The sequence below is a fragment of the Ochotona curzoniae genome, unplaced genomic scaffold (genome assembly GCF_017591425.1).
Source record: "Ochotona curzoniae isolate NIBS_2020 unplaced genomic scaffold, NIBS_Ocur_1.0 contig_2688, whole genome shotgun sequence".
NCBI lineage: Eukaryota > Metazoa > Chordata > Mammalia > Lagomorpha > Ochotonidae > Ochotona > Ochotona curzoniae.
In genome coordinates this window covers 2797586-2811973 of record NW_024465553.1, presented here as the reverse complement: position 1 = coordinate 2811973, position 14388 = coordinate 2797586, and the positions used below count along the sequence as shown (strand labels likewise).

Below are 14388 nucleotides of genomic sequence, written 5' to 3'. Positions count from 1 at the left end.
GCGTCCTGACCGCCTGCAGCTCCTGGTCAGACCAACGAACGGAAGGGAACTTTCCTGACTGGGCAGAGGGTCCTATTTCTACCACAGATGACAATGGGGGTTTTCAGTATGCACTTTCTCATGGGGTTCTGAGGACACCGAGGGCGTGCGAGCGCGGCAGGCTCACCGTGAGGCGCTTCTCCCCGGGGTGAGGACAGGGAGCCGTCCATGCCTCACTCACTCGGGGCCTGCTCACCGCTGCAAGGCCACCTTCCCTAACAGCTTCCTGCTGCCAGTCTCCCCAGGCAGGCACTGTAGGTGGAGAAGAGCCGACTGGCACAGAACAGGGGCTTCCGAGACACCTGCTGGAGGCCACGTGCCCAGCTCCGCCTGCCGGCCGCGCCTTCTTGAAACTTCCAGGGACTATCTGGAAAACCCCCTACTCATGACACCTTTATGTCCAAATTGCATAAATACTTTCAAAAAAGTTCTTACAAAGAGCAATAAAAAACTGTACTGCAGTAAGAAAATACACCTGTAGTCCAGTCTGTCAGAAAGTTCTGGTCTCAGCCCCTCTGCTTCCTTACCTTTCCAGGTGAGTCTCGGGGGGAGCTGACGTGAGAGCTGGCACATGCCAACACCAACACCTGTTCCCGAACTCCGGCGGAGGTGACACGTCCCAGTCCTGTCACAGGCATCAGACAATGGCAGCTACAAGCTACTCACCTCGACACTGGGCAGGGCAGCCGTCCACTTGCACAGGGTTGTCCGGCCAACGGCAGAGCTGAGGGCAGCACTCGCTCGGGAGAGCCGGTAGCATTTTTCAGTAGGTTGTACAGCCAGCAGGCAAAATATCAGGATGAGGGGACAACACATGGCAAAGCGAGATGAGCAATCGGCCAGAAAACCGGTGGTTTCTGAGAGGATCCGGGCCCCACTGCACCCCAGCACACGGCCCCCGCCTCCTGACCCAACACCTGAGGCTCCTCTCCCCGCAGGCCCGCCGCCCTGTGCCCTGCCTAGCAGCCGTCGCGGCACCCGGTGGCAGCACCTGGGCCATCCTGGCCTCCCAGGACCAGGGCTTGACTGCCTGGGAGGAGGGGGCCTGCACAGGAGCAACTCAGCAGGCCTGCCCTACTCCAAAGAAGAGGAACAGACGAAGCTATTAATCATCTTCTTCTTTTAATAACGGTTTTTACTCAAAATTGTAGCTTTGAAAATCTCTAGCGTGTGTGAAAACCAAGAGAACCAGGAGCCGCCTCACTCTCGGTGCCCCCCGTGCGGATTCCAGGAGCAAGGACACAGCACGGCAAATAAAAACACAGGGGAAACACATCTCGAGAAAGCTCTAGAAGCTTTGTGGCGTATATAGATTCATATCATTAGGATTATCATCCACAGTTAAAACTAGTAAAATAAAGGTTGCCGCTTCACCTCTTCTTTTGGTACGGGGTGTTCAATTTTTTTAAGGAGGAAAAAAGGGTTCTGCCCACGCCAGCATTTCCGGCCCTCGGCTGCGTGCTGGGCGGTGCAGTGTCCCGCTGTGCCCCATGTGCCCCCGTGCCCCCAGGGCTGGCGGGCGGCACAGCTGAGGAGCCAGACTCTTCCCCAGGAAGAAAATCCGCTGGCCCCCTCGGGCCGCCAGCCCCCGAAGGCACTCGCACGGGCGGCTGTCCGAGAATGGCTGTGTTCTGCCTAGAAGCAAGATGGCAACCTCGATCAGAACAGGAAGCTAGATTTTTAAAATAACTTAAAAAATCTTTTTCTTTTTATATAAAGCAGCAAAAACATATTTTCCTCTGTGCAGAAAGAAAAATGCTGACAAGGAAACACAGCGACGGAAACGGGCGACCGTTCGCGACCCCGCTGCCCCAGTCCCTCGGCGCCACGCTCACGGCTTGCGCTCGGCCACCCGGCCGCCCGGGGAAGGCTCTCGGGCCTCGGCCGCTCTCGGGCTCCGCTCCGGCCTCGGGCTGCCCCGCTCGGGCGGGCTCCCGCTGGAGACGGAGTTCTCGCCGTTGACAAGCCCGTTCTCGGCAGCCCGGGCTTTGCTCAAGGCCTCCTGCACCACGGCCTCCTCGTCGAGGTTCCTCAGGACCAGGGGCAGACTCGAGTCCCCGAGGCTGCTGTCCTCGTACCGGGGCAGCGGCGCCTGCGCCTCCAGCTGCTTGCGGTAGTACTCGCGGCTGCTGGCTGCGCTCCTCACCGCTTTCTCCAAAATCTCCTTCTCGCCAAGACGCAGCTTGACGGCCATGGTCGCACGGACAGAAAGGTCCTGCTTCTTCAACACAGCCTTGTCTCCCTGGCGAACAACAAGAGCATGCTCACTAACAAAGCCACAGGGGCCGGACACACACCCACAGCGGCCGGGCGCCAGGCAGCGGGGCAGGGGGCAGCTTGGGGTGCCGGACCACACGGGCACCTGGCAGAATTAGGGCTTCAGCGCAGAAGGGAGCGGGGGAGGAAGCCTTACTCTTCTGCAGGTGAAGGCACCACCGACAGTGCTGACACCCACATGGGCGCTAGTCTGAGTCCTGGCTGCTCCACTTCCCATCCAGCTTCCTGCTAATGGCCCAACTGCCTCAGCCCCCGCGACCCACATGAAAGACGTGCAGGAAGCTTCCAGCTGGGGGCTTTGGCCTGGCACCATGCTGGCACCATGCTGGCTATCGCAGCATTTGAAGAATGAACCAGTGGGAAGAGTTCCCTCTTTCTCCTTCTCCCTCCCTTTCTCCAACTTCGTCTTTCAAATAAAGAAATATTTAAAAAAAAATTAAGAGTGCTTTGTTTTTGCAAAAGCAAACTAGGTTGAATTAAATGGTGTGAACATGTTTGACAGAGAATTTTATCTATTTTTTAACTGTCACATTAAAAAGGGGGGGGGGGCAGGGCTGTGGCCTAACAAGTTAAGCCACAGCCTGAGATGCCAGCATGCCATATGGGCACTAATCCAAGCCCCATCAGCTCCACTTTAGCCTAGCCCCTGCCAATGCACCCAAGGAAGCAGTGGACAATGGCTCAGAGTCCTTGGGCCCCGGAACCCACATGAGACCCGGATTAAGCTACGGGTTCATGGGTTTGGCCTGGGACAGTAGCAGCTGTTGTAGCCATTTGGGAGGAAACCAGTAGAGAGAAGGTCTTTCTGTCTTGTCTGTGTGTCTTTGTAACTCTGCCTTTCAAATAAATCCCTAATTTTTCTGTTTACACATCTGACAGACAGGGAGATGGCTTGCATGCGCTGCTTCCCTCTCAGATGCCGCAGTCATGAGGCAGGTGCTCCGAGGCTGCTGGGGGAGCACCCTCCTGCTCTGTCCTGGAGCAATGGGGCCCGGCCACTCTCAGGGGAGAAGTAAGTACCCCAAACCAGCAGCTGCCAGTAAACTCTGAACACACAAGTGCAAGCTTAGGGTTGAGGCGTCACATGAATTAGAAATTCTGAAAGCACACTAAGTAATTTTAAAGATTTGTATTCTAACTAGCAAAGCCTCATCACAATTTTTTTGGTAAGTATAGTGTATTAAACAGCAAAGTGTTAACACTGAGAAACTGTCAAATCCACAGTGATGTTGACTGAAGTACAGCAGTTCACATGCAGGGAACACTCTTGCACTGAACATTTTCCAAGCCAGCACAGCCTGAACCCTCACCTGCTGAGCCTAATTACCTCAATTGTGGTTTTATACGTTTTCAACAGAAGGGAGGCTCTGTCTTCGAGAAATGTCCACAGTTTGACCTCATTGTCCCAGCTTACAGGGAACTCGGAGTTGCCCAAGGTGAAGATCCTGTCGATGGCACTGTCCCCCAGCAAGTGCCCCTTCAGCTCCTCTGCAAGAAACCCAGGGGGCAGCCAGTCAGGAGGGGCACGGCACATCCGCTCACCTCCCCACACAGAGCCTTCCAACAGCAGCTCTTCCCTGTGCCTGACACCTCGGCCAGTACTTCGGCCCTGCCCAGCTGCCCAGTTCCCCAGCACAGTGCAGGGCTGAGCTCTGGGCTGGGGCAAAGCAGCTCCGTGTCCTTTCTGGGGGACACTGGCCAGGTGCTGCAGGGCGGCCCTGGAAGCCTGCAGTGACCCAGGTCACAGACTGTCCTCAACCTCTGCCGGCCAAGAGCTCAGTCACGCAGGGACAGTAACGTGGTGGTCAAAGCAGCCCAGGGACTCTCCTGATGCAAAACGGCACTAGTGCTTATCGATGCCAATTCAAACCTGAACAACAGGGCAACAGCCTGCCAACATCCTAACGAAAGGAGAACATGCAGCGCACTTGTAAACTACAGATCAACACATCACCTCCAATCAGGCCTGAGAAGAGGCAACACCCCTACACGGGCCACAGCTGGCCTCCTGAGGACACAGCCCTCAGCGTCACCCACCTCCAGACAGCATCCTTGGAGCACACTGCCCCACAGCTTCCAGGCCACAGCACAGTGTGTGACAGACCAACCTCTAGTGCCATAGTGGTGGTCACTGAAAGAACACCCAGCTGTCTTGCCCATACAGAATCAGGACCCAAACGGACTGGAGCAGTTTGGACTTTGTTTTGAAGGGAATGGAAGTTGTCCAATGTTCAGCAGTTTATTAAGTTGTATTTACTGGTTGAAGGTCAAGTCAACATTAAGGAGCTTCAACTTACGACTTTCCAGTAAAGTGGTGGCGAAACAAGGGGCTTCCCAGGGCCAGAAGCCTCCCACCCCCGGGGAGCTGCCATGAGCCACTGCAAACCCCCAGGGACCATGCTCACATCCTGCCTTCACCAGCTTGTGCTCTTTGCTTCCCTGCGCAAGGCCAACAGCCACAGAACCTCTCCTTTGCTCTTTCCAATAGCGAAACTGGAGATGCAACCCCTGGGACAGGGATGAGAGCGACAAGCCACAGGCTTCTGCAGCAGGGTTCCTTCAGCTCACAGCCCACCCCGGCCCAACCCTCAGTGGCTTCCTGAGCTTCTCTCTGCCACCAGGATGGCACAGCTTACTGGAGGGAGGGCCATGCACTGGCCCATGTTCAAGTTCCTCCCTCGGTCAGCACCATGGTCAGCCTCGCTCATACTCCTCCTGCCTGTCCTCCTCCACCTAACCTCAGTCACACAGCAGCATCTCCCCCAGACCTAGGCCAACAGGGATCCCTGCACGGAGACGCTGTCTGCCAGCTAGCAGGATGCTGGTGTTAACAGCACCCAGTTCTATACCTGGTCACCTACCACTCCCTGAGTGACTTTGGTCCAAGTCGTCTGCCACTCTGAACCCATTTACATCAGAACAGGAACATCCTGTCACACAAGGCTAACAAGGCAAAAACTAAGTCCGTGCCGTACTTGACACCCCGCAGTGCACTGCGGCGCCCCCTTCCGCACACTCCTGTATATGCAAGAATGGCCCACAGCCGACATTCAGCTCCCGGCAGAGTCCTGCCAGCGTGCCACCCCAGGCGCTCAGGAAGCAGTGAGCACAGCTCCTGAGCTAAGCCCTGCAGCCACAGCCTGCTGGCCTCTGGGCTGGGCAGGAACTAAGTCTCTCCAAGCTGCGGCACAGGACAGCAAGCCCTGAGTTTGCACAGCACCTCCCGTGGGATCCAGACATGAAGCAACCAGAGCCATGTTCGACTGCTCTGCCCTAGTTGGCCAGGCTCTCCCCTTCCACCTTGGCCAGTGCCTGACACGACTGGTCAGCTCAGTCCATCACTCACTCCAACCGACTCACCTGTTCCACACAGGATTACACACACACACACTCCCCATGCACTCACACCATTCAAACAAAAGCTCAGAACCACAGAACTGGAAGAGGTACATATTTAGGATTAAATTTAGGATTAAAACAGAAACACGGCCACAACAGGACAAGTGCCAATATAAGAAATCCAAATACCCTGCTTTAGCAACTCCACCAGTAGATGCTTAACGCATACACCGAACCCATTCTGGGACCGAAATAAAAGGCCGTGGCGAAGAACAGCTCTTCACGCTAACTGGACGCCTGACCCCAAATATCCTGTGGGGAAATCGATCACCCTCCCTTTTGCCAAGGAAGCTTTAGTTTTCAGCAACGAGCTCTTTGAACCCGTACGCCTGTTTATACGCCACTGAACTCAGAAAAAAGATGAGCATCACTTTACCTTCGGTCATGCAGAACACTCGGAGAAAAGCCAGGAGCTGGGCGGAGATGGGAGGCTCCGTGAAATGCAACGCGAACACACTGGACCTGCCGAGAGCAGGAAGCAGCATCAGTGACCGCTGGCCGCACAGCAAGGCCCTGCACGCAGTCCGTGCGCAGCGTCCCAGCTCCGCCCCGCCCCAGGAAAGTGGAGTTTGGCAGACCAGGTGCTGGGCGAGGACTCTGCCAGCTCCACCTATCTTTAGCAGCCACACCTCGGGGCACACACCACAACACACCCACGGCTCTTCAAAAGCATGAACAATAATTTATGCGGCATACACACTTTCATCGTTAATCAAATATTGACAAGTTCAATAAAAAAGGTCTGGATAATCTATTTTCATTAGGAGGGTTCCTCCATTCCCTGGAGAACTCATTAATTATAATTCTGGTCTTCTTTATCATTTTACATCTTAAATGCAAGGAAATCTCCAAGAATTTCACTGGAAACTCCTGAATTCATTGAGAATCATGACTTCATTAGAGAAACTAATGGTGGCAAAGAATAAAGTGAAACAAATCGGTCAAGGGCAGCAGCCCTTTCAAGGCGAGCGCCACTCACAGTAGCCAAGTGCTTGTTTAATGAATGAGCACTATAGGCCACAGCATGCCCAACGCTGCAGCCACACAGCAGCGCTATCCGAAAGCGCCGGTCCCCGGCCACACACTCCGTGCCCAAGCATGCAGCAGCCAAGTGCCATCCACGCGCCAGTCCCAAGCACCGCAGCTGCTCCCAGCACCACCAGCGCGAGTTGACCGTGTTTTTCTACGTACGTTGGGATGCCAGCGCGAGCCAGGACTTCGGCCTTCATGGCATAGAGCCTGTCGCTTTTACTCACTCCAAGCTTTATTTTCACTCTGTCGTGTGAATTATTGTCAAAGAAAAAACCACTGTGGATCACAAATTCTGCATTTGACCGCGTGCCATAAAAAATGTAAATCTGAGATATAGTAAAGAAAAAATAAAGGGACATAAAACAAACTTAGCATCAAGGCAAAGCTCCCCCACCCACGGCCACTCGGTAGGGCCAGCATAGGACAGCCCAACAGCCTGCCATCTGACATAGCTTGCAGGTGAGGGTGACAGGGTCACCACCGCCCAGCAGACGGTCCCGGGCTCCGTCACCCTCTCTCCCTCCAAGGGACAGCCAGGCTGCCACTTTAAGATGTAGTTAGCATGCAGCAGGCTCTGTCCCTGGACGGAAGGAGCGGCAAGTGTTCAGGGCGCAGACTCTAAGGAGCCCCGGGCATCCTGTGGCTTCTGTGTGCCATGCAGGACGGGCTGTGAATTCCCTCTCGATGGCAATGAGCTGCCGGGCTGCCTGGGTGTGGGCTGAGCCCGAAGGTCGTCCTTGCAGACACACAATGTTCAAGTCATTGAGAAGCTCAACCCTGCCCCCACCCACATTATTACACTGACTATCACAGGTCAAAGTGAAAGTGCATGACAGCATATGGTTCCGAGTCCAACTTCTTTTTTTTCTTGCACTTAAATATTAGCTCTTCACAAAGAATGCTTTAACCGACAGAAAAGGAAACAAAAGCAACTGAGTTTATGAAATTAAAAAAAAAACCCAAAAACAAACAACAACAACAACAACAAAAACAGCTCTGCCCTAAGACAGTTTCTTTTCAGTTAACAATGCCAGAATCGGGGCCCGGCAGCGTGGCCTAGCAGCTAAGGTCCTCGCGTTGAACGCGCCGGGATCCCATATTGGCACCGATTCTAATCCCAGCAGCTCCACTTCCCATCCAGCTCCCTGCTTGTGGCCTGGGAAAGCAGCTGAGGAAAGCCCAGAGCCTTGGGACCCTGCACCCACGTGGGAGACCTGGAAGAAGTTCCTGGCTCCTGGCTCCGGATCAGCATTGCACTGGCCATTGGGCTCACTTGAGGAGTGAATCATTGGACGGAAGATCATTCTCTCTGTCTCTCCTCCTCTCTGTATATCTGCTTTTCCAATAAAAATAAATCTTAAAAAAAAAAAGAAAAGAGAAAAAACAACAATGCCAGAACCACCAGGCCACTTCACACTCTAAGATCTTGTCTCTTTGTGGACCCAAGCTCTGCCCCAAACACCCTACACCAAGGGCAGCCTCAGGGCTGGCAATGTGCTTCAGGAAGCCCCAGCCCACTGTGCAGGCGCTGCTCAGGGCCTACCTGCTCCCCGGCTCGGAAATCCTGCAGCGCCACGCACTCACAGCGGTCGTCCTCCAGGTTGTAGCCCGTGGTGATCTGCCGGGGGAAGGCACAGGACAGTAAGCAGGAGGGAGGACGTGTCCACGCCACACCCACCTTACCAAAGGTAGAGACACTCCTGCAGGCTCTGGAAAGCTCTGCAGGAGACCCGTCACACCCAAGACCCTCACGGAAAATTACCTGCCCGAAACACGGGTAGCACCGACGCATGGCTGACCGCACACTGGTCCCCTCCTGTACGGCTACTGTCCCCACCGTGCCCACGGCAGGTGGCCCCCAGGCCGGGCCCGACCTCCCCGCAGACTGCTGATTCAGGATGTAGGTTCTACCCTTCCCTATCGCCCACCCACTGATAAACCACAGGGGTTTCCACCGGAGATTCAATCAGGGCAGAAGAAATGAGATTCATTTTTAGAGTTTGTTTTCGTGGTAGCTGATAGGCAGACACTGACAGAAGAAAAAAATGAGATCTTCCACCTGCTGATTCACTCCCCAAAAGAGCTACAACATCCAGAGCTGGAGCAAGTTGAAGCCCTGAGGCCCAGAACTCACTCCCAGTCTCTGTGTCGAGTGGCAGGGGTCTGACTACTTAAGTTATCCCTGCTACTATCCAGGGTCTGCAGCAGCAAGAAGTCAGATGGAAGGTGAACTGGTGCTGTGGCACAGCACGCCAAGCCACCAGCTGCAGTCCCTTAACCACTGTACCAGATGCTACTCCTGAAATTATGCGCACACGTTACTCTGAAACTAGAGAAATTCAAACTTTTAGGTAAGTCAAATTCATTTCCTTTTTTCCTACTGAGAGGCATGACATAAGCATCTCTAAGTCTACTGCAACGAAAGAGAAATGCTCGAACCCGAGCCAGAGTCAGCACCTCCCGCTACGCCCTCACCAGCCTAACACTGAGTCGCCTGTGGCCCCGCCTGCCCGTCACAGAACCCTCAAAACCCGTGTCCTGTGCCTGGCACGCAGGGCTTCGGCACCCCTCCTGCTGCTACTTGCTAACACACTGGCACTACTGCAACCCAAAAGATGACTTGAGTTGGGGAACAGGTTTAGCACAAAAGGCTGTGCAGCTCATCCTGAAGCCCAGCGACCGGAGACCAGCATTGTGGCATAGTGGGTTATGCCTCCACCTGTGATGCGGGCATCCCACTTGTGTGCTGGTTTGAAACCCACCTGCTCTACTGTTCCAGCTCCAGTGGGAGCAAAGCCCAACGAGAAACAGCGGAACGTGTCACTTGATTCAGATTAAAATCAATTCCGTGAAGCTCTGACAGCATCTGATGCAGTGCCCAGAAGCTGACTTTGAGCAGCACCTGCTGACCAGGTCCCAGGAGCTGCCGCAGTGCACAAAGGCTGCAGAACTCGAGCAGGCACTTCTGAGGGGCGAGGAGCGCAGGAACCAGCCAGGTGTCAGCGCTAGGGGACCCTCCCTGCTCCGCCAGGACACCAAGGTCTGGAGCGCTCAGCACACGGTCCCCTGCCTCCATACCCAAGAGACCTGAAGGACACGACAGCTCCTGGCTTCTGGCCTGGCCCAGTGCCGGCCACTAACCACGTGAGTGAAGCAATAGAAGCAAGATCTTTCTCTTTAACTCTTTCAAAGAAGCAAATCAATAAGTCTTAAAAAAAAAAAGCATATAGCTTCGTGTAGGCATCAACAACCAGGCATCTTAAAGGAGGAGTGCACACTGGAGCAGTCTAGTGGGGCTGGCCAGCACTGGGCCCAGGCTCGAGGGGACCGCTCGTCACCATCCTGCCCTCTCCCGCTCACCCAGGCCCAGCCCAATGACCCCCTCAGTGCCAGTCCCAGGAAGGCATTGGGAAAGATTAAAGTGAAAAACCAAACGCACAACAGGCGGCAGGGGCCTGCCAGCTGGCGACAGCCTCCAGTGTAGGGGCCCCGTCACTCGTAGGGTGTCTCTGCCGAGTCCCCGCTTAGCTTATGTGCTGAGGAGTAATACAGAAAACTAGCAGGGTAGATGATCCCCCAACAGAAAGAGGAAAATTATAATGCATGGTTTTAGTTTATTTTTTTTCTGGCCTTTTTTCCCCAGACATGAGTGTTTGTTTCATGTTATTTTATTCACTGAGGAAATATCATGCATTTGGGATAGGAATAAAATGGACAAACAATGCCCCCTTCCCCCTCCAGGGACCTCCCGCTCTAACAGCGCCAGGGCAACATACAGTCTACACAAGCTGCAGGGAGCAGCCCAGCCCGGCCTGGGCAGGAAGCCGGGCTCACTGGAGCTGAGGGAGTCCCTGTGTCTGACACGGGAACCCCTCCCTGCCCAGTCATCTGGGAAGCACCACCAGCAAGGCCATGCCCCCGCAGGCAAGGGTTACTGAGGTGACTGCATGGACAGTATGCCCTGCCCGAGCCGGGAGGGGCTGTCTGGGGGCGTGCGGCAGGCCACAGCGTGGGCAGGCCACAGCGTTGGCGTCTCGGCAGCTCTCTCCCGCTGCTTCGGGATGGAATTTCTGCTGGTGCCACGGCTCTTCCATCCCTCCTCCCACCAGCAGGTTTTTGGGACACTGTCATCAGCAGTGTTGCTGGGTCAGTTCCTGCCTCCTCTCTCGGCTGACAGTGAGAGCAAGCTCGGCGGGGCAGAGGCAGACACAAAGGGCAGGCTGCCCCGGAGCCAGGCTCCCCAAGCAGAGTGCCCGAGCCCACACGTGGCATGCAGGTCCAGAGTCAAGGCGCCAGGGGACACCGAACATTCATGGGAACTGTGTTGTTACGGAAAAGCTAGGCACATTTCAAACATCCGGGGTTCCTCCATAAATGTCATCTTTTAACTCTATGTCCCACACTCTCCTGGTCAGTGTCCCATGAAGCCTGTGGCGTGGGAAGTGGCCAGCACCTCAGACGCTTTCTGCTCCACCCAGCAGGGCAGGGACCTCGTGGAACAGGTCAGAAGGCAGCGTGGGCTGCCATAGGCTCACCACGGCTACTCTGAGGCACTTCTTGTCCTGTACGGGGGGAAAGCTTTCCAACTTTATTCCCTTCCCTTGCAGGCAGCAGGAGACAAGCAGTGTCCGCAAGCCCAGGGCTCGGCTGCAGGTGCGGGGGCCTGCTGCTGGGGACGTGCGGGTGGGGTGTCCGTCGGCTGTCCTACAAGGAAGCACGCTTTGTGTAAATGTTAACAACAACAAAGCACTGCGATGGTCAATCAAGAGGGAACCGACGGGGTCCACACAGCAAAGGCACATGCTGAGTCAGAAAAGGGATCCGAAAATGTTCTTTTAATCTCAGGCTTATCATCAGTTTAAAATCTCTGAAGGAAAAAAAGGAACAAAGGATGTAAAATTATACTCGTTAACGAAAACAAATGATAAAACATGCCACTATTTCTTAGAATTATTAATTAAATCAAGCATATCTAAATGAAGGTGAAAACGTAATTAGAAAAGTAGAACTGTTCTTTTCTTGCTACAGTTTAAATACTCTTAACATTCAAGAACATACGTGTTGCAAACCTCCCCAAACTGGCACGGAATGTTCTATCTTAAGTATCTGGCGTTGGGTAAATGTGTTGTCCTGGACACCTCGTGAAATCAGACGTAAAATAATCCCTTCCAGTATTTCTTTATATTCTGTTTATAATGCTACTAACAATAACAACAACAGAAGCTGACTCTGTAAAGGGGAACAAGAGCCCACCGCACCAGCGCACGCTGCTCCCTGCTGGAACGTCTCAAGCCTGGAGGAGCACCACGACCCAGGGCCACGCAGTGTGACGACAGCAAGCCGGGACATCTGAGGGACGGAGCCCCGCTCGGGCTGCAGGGGACAGTAACAGCACACCACCCACCCAGCACTCCTGTGTCTGGTGATGCCACTGACTGGCACACGCCAGGGCCAAGGGGGAGCTGCAGACACACACACACACACACACACACACACACACACACACACCAGGCTCAGGCCGATGCCAGCCACAGCAGGTCGGCCAGCATGGCTGGTGCCCAGTGGAAGGCACAGGAGTGAAAACAGGAAGTCAGCAAAGAAAAGGAAAAGGAGAAAGGTGTCAAAACAGACATTCTTCCATAAATCCAAAATGCTGGCTTGGTCTCTGCTGCAGTAAGAGAAGAGCACGGACATGCGGACTAGAACTCAGCACACACACGGAGTGTACTATGGGCGCTCCCAGCACAGCGTCCACAGAGGGCGCGGCCACCCAGCCTCCTCCATGGGAGGCGCTGGCTCCCCCGTGACGCCCAGCAGGAGAGCCCGACAGGCAGCTGCCACATCTGAAAAGAGGAGACACTTACCAGGCCGTTGGTGTGGTTGCACATGTCCCAAAGCGGAATCAGAGCCAGGGTCACACGCGAGCCGTCCTCTGTGGGAATCTGGTTTTGTCGTGTCATGACAGACGAGACTGCCCACCTACAACCGTGACAGAAACAGTGGAATCATAAGCCCCCGCACGAAACAAGAACAGAGCTGGAATCTGCGCGGCCGACTGCTCACAGAATCACCAAGCTGTCCTCCAGTGTCAAAGGCTGGCCACTCTGCTCACCAGGGACACCTCGACCTAGGTTCTCGGGACGCTGAGCCAGGGGGGACAGGAGACGACCCTGCAGCTCCTCTTTTCCCAGGCCAGACCTTCCCCCGCTCTGCCCACCTTCCCACCCGCCTTCACCCAACACCGACTCTGCGCCACTTCAAATTCCAATGGAAAGCAAATGATCTAATTCCTTTCCGGTCACAAATTCTCGAAGAATCATACAAAATGTGGGATGTGATTTCTTTTAAATTGCACTATAAAGTCTTTTGTCCAATAGGAACAGATTCCTGTTTCACAGTAACCCAATCTGCTGGGAAGGACCAAGTAGCCGAGGCCCACTGGGTGCCAAGGTCTGTCTCTGGCAGTGCACCTCGAGGAAGCCCTGCTGACAGCAGGCTGCTGGCATCCCCGGGGCTGCCAAGACGCAGCTGCCTCGGAGGCCAGCTCCATCTGCATGCTGCAAGTGGTCCCAGCAGGTGCTGCGTCCCACACCCACCTGTAGTCCTCGTAGGTGAAGGAGTCCTTGAGGGGCAGCTTGCTGGCTTGAGGATGGGTCTGGGAATCACAGGTTTTAGAAAGCAGAGGGCAGAGAAAAGGAGGAAAGAGAAATCAGTCCGCAGAATTTCATTACTCAGCCGCCTGAGCGGTCCTAACAAGAGCCAAATGAGGCAGGCGGCGCCCAGCCGCGTGCGCGGGATCATCGGGCTACTAGGCTCCCATACATCACTGTCAGGTTAATTTGTTGTGCCCAGCAGCCATATAAATCTGCTCCTTCCTATTTTGACTCCAGAACCCACAGATACCATGCAAAATAAGATTTAAGGTGGGCCACCAACCCAAGCAGAAGCTCTCAGGCCCTCAGTCGGGCGTGTCCTGGAGCAATCACACACTAGAATCCACCGAAAGGTGCTTCCTTAAGCCCCGACTTGAGTCACTAATGGGCAGTGATGTGCACTGTGTGAGCGAATCACACCCGGCCGACGCTACCAGCTCCACGAGACCCGCAAGACACAGCAGCGAGCAGCCAGTGGACAAACACGCACTTGGTAAAAGCGTCTGGAACCTCACACTAACGAGAAAAATTGACACTTCATATTCTGCCCTCACAGCTGCCCCCCAAGACTTCTTCAGCATGTAAAAAACCTTTGTCTCAATTAGGAAACTCAAAGCTGCTCTCACAGCGGTGGCTGCCAAGCCTGGGTCTCGGTGACGGTGTCACAGAGGGCCTGCTGTGGCTGCGCCCAGCACTGCGCTCACTGCAGCACACGCAGGACAGGAGGGATCAGGTGAAATGGGTTCCAACCGTAAGTGAATTAGGAAACAACAGCCATAAGTAGTGCGCAATTTTAGGCGACTTGTACAGCACAAAGGCCAGGCTGGTGTGGGCGCCTGGGGGCCGCAGCCCCTCAGTGCTCAGCCCAGTTCCAACCGTTTGGAGGCAAAGTCAAAACCCGGAGGGTACGTTCAGATAACATTCAGATAACATTCCACACACACGCCTTTGATACCAAAACTGAAATGCGGCAGTTTGAGTCAACAAG

General features: G+C 54.5%; 1 protein-coding gene across 5 annotated transcripts in view; it reads right to left on the bottom strand.

Moving 5' to 3' along the window:
- Positions 1 to 1144: 1144 nt before the first annotated feature.
- Positions 1145 to 14388, bottom strand: part of SETD3 (SET domain containing 3, actin histidine methyltransferase) — a 55175-nt gene continuing 41931 nt past the window's right edge. For all 5 annotated transcript variants that reach the window (XM_040975070.1, XM_040975069.1, XM_040975071.1 and 2 more), the window contains 7 exons: positions 13344 to 13402; positions 12612 to 12726; positions 8291 to 8365; positions 6907 to 7073; positions 6092 to 6177; positions 3644 to 3804; positions 1145 to 2281 (listed from right to left, as the gene is read on the bottom strand). In XM_040975070.1, the coding sequence (XP_040831004.1) occupies positions 1871 to 2281; positions 3644 to 3804; positions 6092 to 6177; positions 6907 to 7073; positions 8291 to 8365; positions 12612 to 12726; positions 13344 to 13402 (1074 nt within the window). In that variant the 3' untranslated portion in view covers positions 1145 to 1870. The remainder of the gene's footprint in view (positions 2282 to 3643; positions 3805 to 6091; positions 6178 to 6906; positions 7074 to 8290; positions 8366 to 12611; positions 12727 to 13343; positions 13403 to 14388) is intronic.